The sequence below is a fragment of the Fragaria vesca genome, linkage group LG1 (genome assembly GCF_000184155.1).
Source record: "Fragaria vesca subsp. vesca linkage group LG1, FraVesHawaii_1.0, whole genome shotgun sequence".
NCBI classification, from domain to species: Eukaryota; Viridiplantae; Streptophyta; class Magnoliopsida; order Rosales; family Rosaceae; genus Fragaria; species Fragaria vesca.
This window is the reverse complement of record NC_020491.1, coordinates 21,139,176-21,153,938: the sequence shown is the minus strand read 5'-3', so window position 1 is coordinate 21,153,938 and position 14,763 is coordinate 21,139,176. Positions and strand designations below refer to the sequence as shown.

At 45.2% G+C, this 14,763-nt stretch overlaps 1 protein-coding gene and 1 pseudogene across 1 annotated transcript in view; one reads left to right on the top strand and one right to left on the bottom strand.

Moving 5' to 3' along the window:
* The window catches only part of LOC101301438, a 16,833-nt pseudogene extending 11,635 nt beyond the window's left edge, over positions 1 to 5,198 (top strand).
* A 7,669-nt stretch (positions 5,199 to 12,867) lies between these two features.
* Positions 12,868 to 14,763, bottom strand: part of LOC101301148 (BAHD acyltransferase At5g47980-like) — an 8,404-nt gene continuing 6,508 nt past the window's right edge. The window contains exons 6-7 of the mRNA XM_004289524.1: positions 13,638 to 13,755; positions 12,868 to 12,912 (exon numbers count right to left, since the gene is read on the bottom strand). Of these exons, the coding sequence (XP_004289572.1) occupies positions 12,868 to 12,912; positions 13,638 to 13,755 (163 nt within the window). The remainder of the gene's footprint in view (positions 12,913 to 13,637; positions 13,756 to 14,763) is intronic.

The window sequence follows — 14,763 nt, the reverse complement described above, 5'->3', positions numbered from 1 at the left end:
TCCAGGAAGGCTGCTGGGTTGGAGGTCGATCGATTGGAACCGGTGCGGCGGTCTGGGGCGGCCGGACGGCGGCGGACGGCGGTGGAGAAGTTTCCCGGGTGGAGGGAGAAGAAATGCGGGTGGAAGAGAGAAAACGGGAGGGAGAGAGAGAGAAAGGAAGAAGAAATGGGTTGGGCTCGGCCCAGCCGACCCAACAATCCTTTTAACCCAAAATTCCAAAATTCAACACCCCGAAAAATAATACCCGAATAAAAATTACCTTTTACTAGCTAAAATTTACTATTTTTACCGTCGTCGTATTTTCCACATACGAATTATCCTCCGCACATAATCGTCCCCGAAACCCCTCTAGGGACCAATTAAACTATTTACTCAAAGATCGGGACGGTAAAATTCTTATTATAATCACGCTAGTAAATAAGGTAAAAATATAAGGGTCGGGATGTGACAAAATGTGAAAAAGATTGTTGTGATTGCTCTAATGTGCACTCAATCATCACCTGCTCTAAGGCCAACAATGTCTGAAGTTGTTGTTTTACTTAAAAGCACAAGCTCTTGGGAAAATAGGCCACTTACTAGGCCTGTGTTTGTTGATTCTGACCATAAACGAGTAAGGGTGGACACATCAACTTCTACCGGTTCCTCATCATCCAATGCTACCACATCCATCTCTCAGTTTTCTGGTCGCTTACCGAACCCGCTTCGTGCGGCGTCCCATTTATTACCGATTAGCTTCGTGCGAGGTCCCGGTTATTATCCTAATTCGCTTCGTGTGGGGTCCTGGTTATTACCCATCCCATTTCGTGCGGGGTTCTGCTTATTACCTATCCCATTTCATGGGGGGTCCCGGTTATTACCTCAACCCGCTTCGTGCGGCGTTCTGGTTATTACCCCAACCTACTTCGAGCGGCGTCCCGATTATTACTCAACAACTTTCGTGCGGGGTCCCGGTTATTTTCAAACACGCTTCGTGCTGGGTAACGGTTATTACCCCGACCAGATTCGTGCCGAGTACCGGTTATTACCCCAATCTGTTTGGTGCGGGGTCCTGGTTATTACGCCAAGCCTCTTCGTGCGGGCTCCCGGTTATTATCCAAACCCGCTTCGTGCGGGTCCCGGTTATTACACTAACCCGCTTCTTGTGGGTCGCGGTTGTTACCCCATCCCGCTTCGTGCGGGGTCTTTGTTATTACCAAACCCACTTTGTGGGGGGTCCTGGTTATTACCCTAACCTGCTTCATGCGGGTCCCGGTTTCTACCCAAACCCTTTTCGTTTGGGTCCCAATTATTACCCGAGCCCGCTTCGGGCGGGGTCCCGTTTATTACCCAACTCGTTTCGTGCGGTGTCCCGGTTATTACCTTACCGCATCGTCTTATCGCTTGGTGCAGCGTCCCGGTTATTACCCTTACCCCTTCGTGCGGGTCCCGGTTATTACCCGATCCCGCTTCGTGCGAGTTCCAGTTTTTTACCCTAACCCGCGTCGTGCGGGCTCCCGGTTATTACCTTAACACGCTTCGTGCAGGGTCCCGGTTATTACCCCAACCCGTTTTGTGAGGGGGTCCCGGGTTATTACCCCAACCCGCTTCGTGCGGGGTCCGGTTNTTACCCAACCCCCTTTGTGAGGGGTCTTGGTTATTACCCCGAACCCGCTTCGTGCGGGGTCCCGGTATTACGCCAAGCCTCTTCGTGCGGGGTCCCGGTTATTAACCAAACCCGGGCGGCGTCCTGGTTACTACCCCTTATTGGTTCGTGCGGTGTCCTGGTTACTACCCAAACCCTGATTCGTGCGGGGTGCCGGTTATTACCCAACCCGTTTCGTGCGGGGTCCTTGTTATCACCTAACCTGTTTCGTGCGGAGTCCCGGTTATTACCCCAACCCGCTTCGTGCGTTGTCCCGGTTATTACCCCAACCCGTTTCGTGCGGCGTCTCGGTTATTACCCCAGCTCGCTTCGTGCGGCATCCCGGTTATTACCCCTTACTACTTCGTGCGGTGTCCTTGTTATTACCCCAACCCGCTTCGGGCGGCGTCCGGGTTATTACTCCAGCTCTCTTCGTGCGGGGTCCTGGTTATTATCCCAACCCGCTTCGTGCGGGGTCCCGGTTATTACCCCAACCCGCTTCGTGCGGGGTCCCGGTTATTACCCCAACCCCCTTTGTGAGGGGTCTTGGTTATTACCCCAACCCGCTTCGTGCGGGGTCCCGGTTATTACGCCAAGCCTCTTCGTGCGGGGTCCCGGTTATTAACCAAACCCGCTTCGTGCAGGGTCCCGGTTATTACCCTAACCCGCTTCGTGTGGGTCGCGGTTGTTACCCCATCCCGCTTCGTGCGGGGTCCTTGTTATTACCTAACCCACTTTGTGGGGGGTTCTGGTTATTACCCCAACACGCTTCGTCCGGGTCCCGGTTTCTACCCAAACCCTTTCCGTGCAGGTCCCAATTATTACCCGTGCCCGCTTCGTGCGGGATCCCGGTAATTACCCAACTCGCTTCGTGCGGCGTCTCGGTTATTACCCTACCGCATCGTCTTACCGCTTCGTGCGACGTTCCGGTTATTACCCTAACCGCTTTGTGCGGGGTCCCGATTATTACCACAACTCGTTTCGTGCGGGGACCCAGTTATTATCCCAACCCGTTTCGTGCGGGGTCCCTGTTATTACCCATCACGCTTTGTGCGGGGTAACAGAGATTATCTCGACCCGCTTCGTGCGGGGTCCCGGCTTTTACCCCAACCAATTTCTTGCCGAGTCCCGGTTATTACCCGAACCTGTTTTGCGCAGGTCCCGGTTATTACCCCAACCCGCTTCGTGCGAGGTCCCGGTTAATACCCAAACCCTCTTCGTACGGGCTCCCGGTTATTACCCCAACCTGCTTCGTGCGAGGTCCCGGTTATTACCCTAACTCGGCAACCCGCTTCGTGCGGGTCGCGGTTATTACCCCATCCCGCTTCGTGCGGGGTCTCAGATATTACCCCAACCCGCTTCGTGCGGGGTCCCGGTTATTATCCTCACCCGCTTTGCGTGAAGTCCCGGTTATTACCTAACCCGCTTCTTACGGAATAACGGCTATTATCTCGACCCGCTTCATGCGGGGTCCCGGCTAGTACCCCGACCAGCTACGTGCCGGTTCCCGGTTATTTCCTGAACTCGTTTCGTGCGGGGTCCCGGTTAATACCTAACCCGCTTCGTGCGTGGTCCCGGTTAGTACCCCGACCAGCTTCGTGCGGGGTAGCTGCTATTATGCCAATCCGCTTCATGCGGGGTACCGATTATTACCCCATCGTGCTTCACGCGGGTCCCGGTTGTTACTCTAACCTGTTTCGCGCAGGGTCCCGATTTTTACCCCGACCCGTTTCCGTCGAGGTCCCGGTTTTTACCTTTACAGCTTCGTGCGGCGTCCCGGTTATTACCCAACCGCTTTGTGCGGCTTGTCTGTTATTACTCTTACCGCTTCGTGCGGTGTCCCGGCTATTATCCCGACCCGCTTCGTGCACAGTCCCGGCTATTTCCCCGATTCGCTTCGTGCAGGATCCCGGTTATTACCACAACCCGTTTCGTGCGGGGTCCCGGTTATTACCCAAACTGCTTCGTGCGGGGTCCCGGTTATTGCCTAACCCGTTTCGTGCAGGTCCCGGTTATTACCTGAGCCCACTTTGTGTGTGGTCCCGGTTCTTACCCTACTGATTCGTGCGATGTCTCGGTTATTACCCTGACCGCTTCAGGCGGCGTCCCTATTATTACCCTTACCGTTTCGTGCGGTGTCCCTATTATCTAACCCGTTTCGTGCGGTGTCCCTATTATTACCCTTACCGTTTCGTGCGGTGTCCCTATTATTACCCTTACCGTTTCATGCGGCGTCCCGGTTATTGCCCAACCCGCTTCGTGCGGCGTCTCGGTTTTTACCCAACCCGCTTCGTGCGGCGTCCCGGTTATTACCCAACCCGCTTCGTGCGGCTACCCGGTTATTACTCCAACCTACTTCGAGCAGCGTCCCGGTTATTACCCCCACTGATTCGTGCGGTGTTCCGGTTATTACCCTTACCGTTTTGTGCGGCGTCCCGGTTATTACCCCAACCGCTTCGTGCGGGGTCCTGGTTATTACCAACCGCTTCGTGCGGCGTCCCGGATATTACCTAACCGCTTCGTGCGGCGTCTCGGTTTTTACCGTTACCGCTTCGTGCGGCGTCCTGGTTATTACCCAACAGTTTCGTGCGACGTGTCAGTTATAACCCTTACCGCTTCGTGCGGCGTCTTGGCTTTTTTCCTGACTCGCTACGTGCAGTGTCCCGGCTATTACCGCGACTCACTTCATGAAGGGTCCCGGTTATTACCCGAACTCGTTTCGTGCGGGGTCCCGATTATTACTCAACCTGCTTCGTGCGGGGTCCTGGTTCTTACCCAACTCGTTTCGTGCGGGGTCCCGCTTATTACTCTAACCTGCTTCGTGCAGGGTCCCGATTATTATCCAACCCGCTTCGTGCGGGGTCGCAGCTATTACCCTGATCCGTTTCGTGCGAGGTCGCTGGTATTACCCAAACCGCTTCGTTCGGGGCCCCGGTTATTACCCCGACCCGCTTCGTGCGGGGTCCCGGCTATTACCCCGACTAGATTTGTGCCGAGTCCCAGTTATTAACCCAACCCGTTTTGTGTGGGATCCCGGTTATTACCCCAATCCGCTTCGTGCGAGGTCCCGGTTATTACCCCAACCCGCATCGTGCGAGTTCCCGGTTATTTCCCTTAACCTGCTTCGTGCGAGTCGCGGTTATTACCCCATCCCGCTTCGTGCGGGGTCCTGGTTATTACCCAACCCACTTCGTGCGGTGTCCCGGTTATTACCCTAACCCGTTTCGTGCGGGGTCTCGATTATTACCCAACACGTTTCGTGCGGGGTAACGGCTATTACCCCGACCCGCTTCGTTCGGGCTCTCGGTTATTTTCTCAACCCACTTCGTTTCAGGTCCTATTTATTACCCGAACCCGTTTCTTGCGGGGTCCCAGTTATTACCCCAACCAGCTTCTTACGGCGTCACAGTTATTACCCCAACCTGCTTCGTGCGGCGTCACTGCTATTACGTCGATACGCTTCGTGCGGAATCCCGGTTGTTACCCCAACCCGCTTCGTGTTGTTCCTAGTTATTTCACCAGCCCGTTTCGTGCGGGTCCTGGTTATTACCCAAGCCCGCTTCGTGCGGGGTCCTAGTTAATACCCAACCCGCTTCGTGCGGTGTCCCGGTTATTAGCCGAACTCGCTTCGTGTGGCGTCCCGGTTATTACGCTTACCGCTACATGCGGCGTCCCGGTTATTGCCCATCCCGCTTTGTGCGGTATCCCCGTTATTAGCCAGCCCGTTTCGTGCGGCTTCCCGGTTATTAGCCCAACTCACTTCGTGCGGCCTCTCGATTATTACGCAACCCGCTTCGTGCGACGTCCCGGATATTACCCAACCGCTTCGTGCGGAGTCCCGGTTACCCTTATCACTTCATGCGGCGTCCCGGTTATTACCCAACCGCTTCGTGCGGTGTCCCGGTTATTACCCTTACCTTTTCGTGCGGGGTCCTGGTTATTACCCCAACCCGTTTCGTGCGGGGTCCCGGTTATTACCCCAACTTGCTTCGTGCGGGGTCCCGGTTATTACCCTAACCCGCTTCGTGCGTGTCGCAGTTATTACCCCATCCTGCTTTGTGCGAGGTCCTGGTTATTACCAAACCCACTTCGTGGGGGGTCCCGGTTATTACCTACCGCTTCGTGCGGGGTCCCGGTTATTACCATAACCCGTTTCGTGCGGGGTTCCGGTTATTAATCTAACCCGCTTCGTGCGGGGTCCTGATTATTACCTCAACCCGCTTCGTGCGGGTCCCGGTTATTACCGTAACCCGCTTCGTGCGGGTGTCAGTTATTACTTGAGCCTGCTTCGTGCGAGTGTCGGTTATTACTTGAGCCTGCTTCGTGTGGGGTCCCGGTTATTACTCAACCCGCTTCGTGCGGGGTCTCGGTTATTACCCTACCGCTTCGTGCGACGTCCCTGTTATTACCCTTACCGCTTCATGCAGCGTCCCGGTTATTGCCCAACCCGTTTCGTGCGGTGTCCCTGTTATTACCCAACCCGCTTCATGCGGCTTCTCGGTTTTTACCCAACCCGCTTCATTCGGCATCTCGGTTATTACCCTAACCGCTTCGTGCGGCGTCCTTGTTATAACCCAACCCGCTTCGTGCAGTGTCCCTGTTATTACCCAACCTGCTTCCTGCCGCTTCCCGGTTATTACCCCAACCCGCTTCGTGCGGCTCCCCGGTTATTACTCTAACCTTCATCGTGCGGGCTCCCGGTTATTACCCCAACCCCCTTCGTGCGGGGTCCCGGTTATTACCCTAACCCGCTTCGTGCGGCATCCCGGTTATTACCCCAACTGCTACGTGCGGCGTCCCTGATATTATCCTTTGGCTTCGTGCGGAGTCCCGGTTATTATCCTTACCGCTTTGTGCGGCGTCCTGGATATTACCCAACCATTTCGTGAGGAGTCCCGGTTATTACCCTTACCGCTTCGTGCAGCGTTCCGGTTATTACCTTTACCGCTTCGAGCGGCGTCTCGGTTATTACTCCAACTCGCTTCGTTCGGCGTCCCAGTTATTATCCCAACCGATTCGTGCGGTGTTCCGGTTATTACCCTTACCGCTTTGTGCGGCGTCCTGGATATTACCCAACCACTTCGTGCGGAGTCCCGGTTATTACCCTTACCGCTTCGTGCAGCGTCCCGGTTATTACATTTACCGCTTCGTGCGACGTCTCGGTTATTATCCAACCGCTTCGTGCGGGGTCCCGATTGTTTAGGTATGCATCTAAACAGCTTTGATCAAGTCTGCCTTGTACTTTATCCATTACTATTTTGGGTTTAGCCAATTGTTGAGATAAAAAATAAAAATAAAAAACCATGGATATATGTCGTTTTAACTGTGTAGCTAGCCAATTAAGATGACATCTATTGGACTGAAAATGATTTATGTTGCTTTCCAAAGCTTGCAAATGTAAAACTGGAAAAAAATAAAATTTCAAGATAAAGAGCATGAGTAGTCTGTAACTCGATCAAACTAGAAAGAATAAGAGGAGACCAATAGCTCGTTATTCTATGGACAAGAAGACTAAATCGAGATCCTGCATCTGAGTAAAACAATGCAACAATACCAACATACGCACACACACCATACCCACCATCTATTATCGCTAACATTAGTGTCACCATCACCACCGGCAGCCATGACATAGTGGGGATTGCTAAATCGAAACGCTAATGTCCGATTAACTGATGTCCATCGTATCCCAATACACAAATCATATGGATCCATGTTACCTAAACCATCCGAAATAGACAATCCTTTTATAATTAAACTCAGTATACATGTCTATAACCCAAACATTCGTTCACTGTTGTAAGAACATACACTTAACAAGTTACCAGTTAACACTTAATTTAGCAATTCACTTTTGAAATAAACAATATCTGCTAGCTAATAAATCAATCGAAAAATTCCCTTCCCTCTTCACATGCATATATTCATCATCCTTTTATCTTTCGGTGGTGTAGTTTGGATTTTGAAACGCAAGTTCTACCAAAAGCAATACCGTTGTATATATCTGAAACTTTTGAGGGTTAATTAATCGATCTTAAGTAGCAATTAAGGGTGGGCATAAAACCCGAGCAAGCAAAAAAGCTCGAGCCGGACCGGCCGGTCCAGTCCGGTCGGGCCGGGCCTTTTTCCCGGTCCTATATTTGTTTTTTACCAATCCGGTCCGGGCCTAGTAACAGCCGGTCCGGGCCCGGTCCCTAATATTAAGTAAAAGTTATGGCCCGAAAGCCCTGATGTTAATATGTAACTCAATAAAGCCCATACACCACTTCCAACTAGTAGAACTCGAGTGTTCAGCTGTGATACACACGATTTCGAGCCCACCATCCATCATTTCAGCCATCCATCACAATCGCAAAAAGTCTCCCTCTCTCTCAAAATTCCTTTTTTTTTCAATAGACCTAAAATTCATTGAGGCCACTCATCTCTCTCTCTTCATCTTGATCCCAAGCGACATGTCCACGCTGCCCACAACTTTTATAATCGTGAAGTACTTCGCCGGATCCACAACAACGTAGCGGAATGGCTTGATCCCAGGCTCCCTCACTAAGCCAGTGAGCTGCCTCATACAAAGCTCGAGATGATCGCCTCTCAGAATCTCCACCAGAGCAGTTGAATGCGCCGCTCGGCATGATGGGAGTCTTGCTTCGTCGTTGGTATCGTCGGGTCACCTATCCCGAGTAGACTCAGGATGAAGTTGCCTCAACCGATGTGAAATTGAGGATGACAGATGATGTTCATGGTGATGGAAATTAGAAGTGAAAAAACTGATGACGATTTGGATGAAGATCTGATGTTGAGTTGATGGGTATTAGCCGATTAGGGATTTGGGGGAGAGGAAAAAAAATGAGAGAGAGAGAGAAGAGAATTTGACCAAACCACACCCATGACCTGGAAACACAAAAAGAAGAATAAGATGAAGTAAATTCTCAATTGAATGACGGCATAAGAAGAAGGGAAAGAAATAAGTTTTAATATGTGAGGTGTGAATTAAAAATTGAATATATTAAACATTTGTACAGTTTTGATCAAAAGCTCAAGTTGGTCTGGAGGTATCCGTGTTGGATCTCATGTGAGAAGTGAGAGGTTCGAACCTTCTCTCTTCCCTATTTTGAATATTATTTCGTCCAGTTATTGGGCTCTCAAAATTGGCCCGTAAGCCCGGGAGGACCGGCCCAATTCATGCCGGTCCGGGCTCTCGCCGGTCCCAAAAAATCTGAGACAAATAATGGGCCCGTTAGAAGTGTACCCGGTCCGGGCCCGGTCCCTATAAAAAAGGTGTCGGTCTGGGCCCGTGCCCAGCCCTAGTAGCAATATCGCAACTTGCAGAAGAAGGTCATCCTTTAATTAACGAAAGCTGCCAACTAACATTGGGGGACCTTTTATGCATTCAAAATGAAGTAAATTGTCACATTATAAGTCCCATCGGTAAATTATAATCAAATGGTAAAAATAAATATGTTGATAACGTTTTCGTTTTGTTAACTTTTTTCGACTCTTAAAATCTGAAATTTTGAAATAACCTAAATATGGTATAATAAATTTTAACATTGAGACTAAACAATAAGAATTTATATTTAGAGAGTCGTTGTTACTTGTTAGTGAACAAACAAAGTCAAGCGACATACTCTTAAAAATAAAAACGAAGTAAACTAAGAAAATGAAGAACAAAACTATCCAAATGCCACTTCCTTCTGTAGTTTGGGGTGACTGAGCTGATATATTTTTTTTTTCAAACCGATGACTTGGCCAGTTTATTTTATGTCGTCTTTACACAAATACGAGGACTGTTCCTCGCACCTTGCTGCGGGGAACTTCAGCATTTTCCTGTCATTGTCGATATCAACAGAACATATATCTACACTGGTCAATATCTCTTTCGTCTGTACTGATGCAGTGTCTAGTGATGATATCAACAGCATCAGCAGAAAATATTGTTATTATCTGTATTGATGCAGTGTTTCAACCAAGTGACAAAGGCATACATACTCTACCTTGTAAATTTGTTCGTATTATGATAATCATAAATTATAGCAGTATATCAGAATCCGCATTGTTTGTCAGGAATAAAGGGTGTGTATCAGCATATATCTACATTGGCCAATATCTCTTCAATTGCATCTCCAAGAGTTGTTGAATCAAGTTCCTCTTTCGTTCTAACTCTTTCTCAGGAATAAAGGATGTGTATCAGCAGAAAATATATCTGCATTAGCCTATTCTCTTCAATTTCATTTCCAAGAGTTGACGAATCAAGTTCCCCCTCTAGTTATAACTCTTTCGTCTTTTTCTGATACATCTTTAGTTACAACTCTTGCACCAGCCAAGTCTGCCATCAAAGAAGCATTGAGAAATATCTAGTGATGATGTCTGCAAATTCCGAAAGTGATTATGAGTTCTCCTTTGAACAAAAAACATGCAAATCTAGGGACATTAAGAACCTCATTAATACATGGTTGATAATGGGCATGTTAGATTCACACAGAAGACAACATACAACACGAAAACAGAAGCAATATCTTAGGTCTTATTATGATCATATCATGATGTTAATAAAAAAAATATATATCATATCATGATATGCTCTAGATCTACATCAGAATTTGAAAACTGAACTTACCAAAATGGAAGGCGTCTCAGTTGCCAAGACATCATAGAAAGTCATTGCAGAAGGTCGCGGAACCATTAGGTCTTGAGCTGCATACGCCAAATCCATTATATGCAGCCTTCAATATATCGCGTCACCAACAAACAAAACACATGTTTACTCTTTTATCATCATAGATTCTGTTTAATCGGTACTCATATGCCTAGTTATGTTGGGTTTCTTTCTATTGCATCTTCACCTCTACCTATAGAGACCACAGATGTACTGCCCTGGTACCTAAAATATATAAAAAATCATATTTAAATAATCAAGTGAAAAGTTAGTTGAGCCAAGTCCAAAGCAAAGTATTGAGAAGTAAAAGCTTACACAAAAGGAAAGAAGTGAATCAGGTTTTGCAAGTCATCAATGGAAAAGCCAATATCGTCAAGAAAAGCCTGAAAGTCCCATGTTTTAGTGTGAGAAAAGCAAAAGATTACAATTAATAATAAGAGCCATAAGAAACTTGAGCAGGGGAAACAAAAGATTACTATGAAAGTAAACTATTCCAGGGCAACCAATTGTCAATCAACAGTTTCCTATATGAATTGATTTGAGAAAATTCTCATGGCAATAGACTATATAATGAACACTGATCGAAATAGACTAAAACGATATTAAATTTCACATATACAGACCAAATTATAGTAGTAAATATCATTTTCCACAAGTGAATGAAATTTTGGGAATAAAAAAAACAGAAGATTTTTTTTTGCAATTCCGCTGTGGTATTTATAAACCGGACGAAAAGGGAGTTGAAAAAGGAGCTAAATCACAAATTGGTTGGAAGGATTCGCAAGCTTACAAAGAGACATTGGAAGCAACAAATGCATATGGAAGCCAATCTACAACAGATTCAATACGTTAAGATCAGTTCTTTTGGCCAGTGATTCCAAATCTTATATATTTATATAAGACAGCTTTCTGAAGTTGAACACACGATAATGTACTTTTCACACTCCACTACTCAATTTACACCAAGAGAAAGCTATATGTGAGAAAGCAGTTATTTCTTTTCACAATGAGCACCTATATTGATCAAAAGCTAAAGCAAGCAATACATTGGGGGTAGTTTTGTAGTAGGAGCGAATACATTGGCACAATGAAGAAATAACAAAAAATAATTATAAAAAATAATCCCAACCTTGGCAGATATTGGTGAAATGTGGAGAAACACAGATGTTTGCAGCTGGTAACTGCAATACATATCAAACAGAGCATATGTTATTAATGTTGTATGCCAATAGTAGGAAAGCAGTTCAAGTACTACATGCAATCAATGTGAAACTGTGTAGTGCCAAAGACTTATCCTTACCTGATACACTTCCATTCACATCACAGACGTCAATACAATCAGGATTGTCCTCATTAACCCTTTTTTTACATTGATTTGATCTGCTTGTGCCCTCGTTTTCATTACAGTGCAAAGGTGCTGCTGTCTCATGACCTGAAAGTTGTTGCAAATTTTCCGGTGTTCGGAAAAACTCTTTCCTCTTGGAAGTTCTGAATTTAGGCGGCATAGCTGAAATTTACGCTACATGTGAACAATGACTCAGAACTTTAACAACTACAGATGGGAAACAACAGAACAATTTGGTAAACAACAGAAAAAGTATCCAAAATAAGGAAGTCCTAATAGACTGTAAATCACAAAGTGATTTGTTGTTACATAGTCTGACTGATTTGCTTTCATGTATGAGCAACCAAATTCAAAAAACCTTGTTCGTCTTTTACAGTTATCGAAAACATGAAATCGCAAGCTTTCATCAGAAATAGATTTTGTTATATATTTTATGAATTTGCTAGCTTTAATGAAATTGCAGGATGTGTCATTACTGAAAGCACAAAACATAATCTGAAAAAGACGACAATATACATATTTTGATTTAAGATAAGCAAATGGTAGCAACATGAAAGTCGGAAAAGCAACCGAGCCTAATCATCAACCCTCACCTTTTTTTTTTCACAATATGTGCCTGAAGCCCAAAATTCAACAGCTCCTCCTTTTCTACTGCAGCAACTGGTAGTGGAATAACTGAAATGAAAATTAGTAATCATTAAATCAATTGTCGTAGCAGAAATAAACCAATCGCATTTTCACTCCTATAAATAATTGTTTCTATATCTATAAATCGGCAGCACAACTACCCAACTTGAAATTCATTAAAAAGTAATGGACATTGTCAAAAACTTTAGTTATAAGAATGATCAATTTTTCTATATGAAATAAGATTCATAGTAAAAATGGAACAGTAATAGTCACATCCGATCACACAGAGCACAAACGGATTAGCTACACACATGGAAAGAACCTCAAATTAGTAAACCTGATGAAAAGATAGCTTTATATCAAAATTAGGTTGAGTATGTGAAATCATACAGTACATACATGAAACAACTTACTTAATAAAATAGATGAGAAGTAATTTAACATGTATCAAAATTAGGCTGAGCATGTAAAATTAAACGGTATAAACAACCCGATGCAAAAGCAAGCAAGAAAGATGAGCAAGTTATAAGCAAATCAAAATTGAATACCATATACCTATACCCAGCAATTGGTGCTGTCGACGTTGAGGGGAAACTAAATATGAACCAAAACAGACGGTTATATTTCCTCCCGAACCCCTTGCTCCAAAGAGGCTAATATAACCTATAGAATTCACAAATTTGATATAAGCAATTTGTAACCAACTTAGCTCCAACACATTATACAAATTATATCTTCACGTAAAGGTCTAGGAGTGCTACACCAGATCATGCCCAAATTTTGTCAATTCTCTCATGAAAGTATATTACTTTTTTATACCACAAACGACAGAGCCTTTTTCTATAAACAAAAACTACAGTCTTCAAAGCCTTTCTCCCAAAATTAGTATTATCAGGAAATTTATTCGTTAACAAACGCAAAAGAGAAAGAGCTTTTGCATCAGTAATACCTTCTAGGTTATATCAAAGATCGTAAACAAAAGATTACCCAACTTAGAAAATATTGAGCTTACTACCCAATAATGTACAACTACCCAACTTGAAAATTCATTAAACAAAAGATTAATATTGACCAATTAGTAATCTTTTGTTTAAAGATTACTATGAAAGATTTTTGAGATAACTATGAAATTAGTATGTTCTATAAATCGGTAACACAACTACCCAACTTGAAAATTCATTAAAAAGTAATGGACATTGTCAAAAAAATTAGTTATAGTCACATCCAGTCACACAGAGCACAAACGGATTAGCTACACACCTTAGAAAATATTATGTTCAAAAGATTTCTACCCAATAATATTTTCTAAGTAAAAGATTACTAATTTTGATACAAAAGATTACTATGAAAGTAATCTGTCTCAACACAAATGAAGAAGAGTTACAAACCTGAAAAGCCAAGGTACTCCTGAACCCCAACAAAGATACACCCAAATCAGCATAGTGCTTTGTCGGCACAGCTCTTTTGAAAACTTCAATGAAAGCAACAGAAGTACAGAGCACAACCCTGCAATATAATCCAATTCAGAGACCATGAACTCTAGCATTTTCACAAATTGCAATAATGAAAGCTAGCTCGATTATAATTCACAAAAGCTCATTACCAGTACTACCCTGAACAGCGAAACTTAGATCAGATATTTGTCTTTATATTTCTCCCAGTTTCCTGAAATAAAGGATTGGATTAGTTCTAATCAAAAGAAAAACCAATACCCCCCTCTGATAAGTTTTCGTTGCAGTATTCCAGTAATTGATGAGAGAAATAAAAACGATACATATATTTATTTTTGCTTGATTACCAGTACAAACCTGAGCACCCAGACTTGGATCAGTTCGGATAAGCTTTCAATGTCAAACAACAATGGTTATAAACCTGATTAAGAACACCTGTAAATCCAATTCACCTTGCACATCAAAAAAAACAAAGGAAGAAGAAGAATCGCAAAGACAATCAATTTGCAGATGAAGATCAGTGAAATTGAGAAGAACAGAATAATAGGTAGGAGTTATTGCCTCTGAACTGCTATTCACTTACCGTCAATTGTTCTCATGAAGAAGAAGATCGGGATTGAAGGTCTGGGCAACAATCTCACCCAAAACTTGAAGATCGATCAAGGTTGGCTGCAAATTTGTAGCCGGCGAGTCCACCGGCGAGAAGAAGCTCCGTATCAAGGTCTGGTGTCCGTCTGGCAAGAAGAAACGGCGTGATCGACACCTGAAGGTGGAGAAATCGGCGACGTCCGCACTCTAAGGGCGGTGCGGACGTCCACTTCTAAACCCCCATATATATATATATATATGAGGGCCTTGAAACTCAGATTAGGAAAGCAAAGAAGAAAACATCCACCTTTGAATCTGCTAAGTTCCATGAGTGCTAATCCTCTTTAGTTAGCTGAAAATCAGACAAAAACCCAAACTGAAATCAGGGATCCCCACTCCAGATCCAAAACAGCAAATGGGATAGCAACGCCAAATGGAGACTAAATCTAGAAAAGGCGCAACCGATTGAACCTCA